The sequence below is a fragment of the Pundamilia nyererei genome, unplaced genomic scaffold, assembly GCF_000239375.1.
Source record: "Pundamilia nyererei isolate P.nyererei 1_Seehausen unplaced genomic scaffold, PunNye1.0 scaffold00208, whole genome shotgun sequence".
Taxonomy (NCBI): domain Eukaryota; kingdom Metazoa; phylum Chordata; class Actinopteri; order Cichliformes; family Cichlidae; genus Pundamilia; species Pundamilia nyererei.
Genome location: NW_005187609.1, coordinates 711,919 through 712,890, shown reverse-complemented (window position 1 = coordinate 712,890; position 972 = coordinate 711,919). Strand labels below are relative to the sequence as shown.

The window sequence follows — 972 nt, the reverse complement described above, 5'->3', positions numbered from 1 at the left end:
ACACACTGGATTAGAGATTAAAGATGAGACTTTCTCATTTTAATCAACTTGAGGAAGATATTATTTTAAGCAACAATTTCACTATGAATGGCAAAAGTGAATATGTTGACACATTCAGCATGCAATAAAGTATTTTTCCAATGAAGTTCACAAGGCTGAAGTAACAGGTTTTTACTTTGTTTCTAGAATATTTTCAAATATTTGAAATGCAATTTATTAAAAGGGCAAAAATGTGCTGACTATTGAAGAGAAACATGTCCAGCAGGGAGGAGGGGCAGGAAACACTGATGTCAGCACGGATGAAGTGAAGGGAGGACTGCTTTGCTTTTTCCTGTTTTGTCCCCACTTCTCCTCCCCCTCCTCTTATCACTGAAGTGGAGATGGAAAGAACGGGGATCAGAGCGCGGACGAAGGATTAACAACTGAGTGAAAATGGGGAAAGATAAAGGCAAACAGACTGACACAGTGTGAACGAGAAAGTGAGGGGAAACGGATACCAAAACGAGTGAAGGCGTTGAATAGATTAAAAAGTATACCACAGAAGAAGCCACAAAGATAGAGGGCTGAATAGCTGTTTCTGGAGTTGGGTGGACCCTTTACGAGAAAGTGTCGACATCAACCACCGCAGCTACCATGTACAGTGGATATGGAGGTATGGACAAGTGTAATGCCCTCACAGAGACTAGCTTATCTCTCTAATCATTAACTGCTTATGTTTGTCAGAATGAATTCCCAGTTGCACGTTAACAGGCCTGTAACTTATTAGGTGATGGCCAGAGAATTTGACCCCAAAATACCAAATTTAAGTTATTTTTATAGTTCATATTTTTCAAGTCTGTCTACTAACAGTGCTTGCTGTTATGTATGTGCAAAACAATGAAACTTGTGATTTCCTTCCTCAGTTACAGAGGACAAATTCCACAGTACTCTTTAAAAAATTTCCACTAAAGTTAAATAGACTTCGTCAGAGTT

At 39.1% G+C, this 972-nt stretch overlaps 1 protein-coding gene across 1 annotated transcript in view; it reads left to right on the top strand.

Moving 5' to 3' along the window:
• Nucleotides 1-349: 349 nt before the first annotated feature.
• The window catches only part of ripor1 (RHO family interacting cell polarization regulator 1), a 32,109-nt gene continuing 31,486 nt past the window's right edge, over nucleotides 350-972 (top strand). Inside the window, exon 1 of the mRNA XM_013914588.1 lies at nucleotides 350-652. Coding sequence (XP_013770042.1) covers nucleotides 634-652 — 19 coding nt within the window. The 5' untranslated portion in view covers nucleotides 350-633. The remainder of the gene's footprint in view (nucleotides 653-972) is intronic.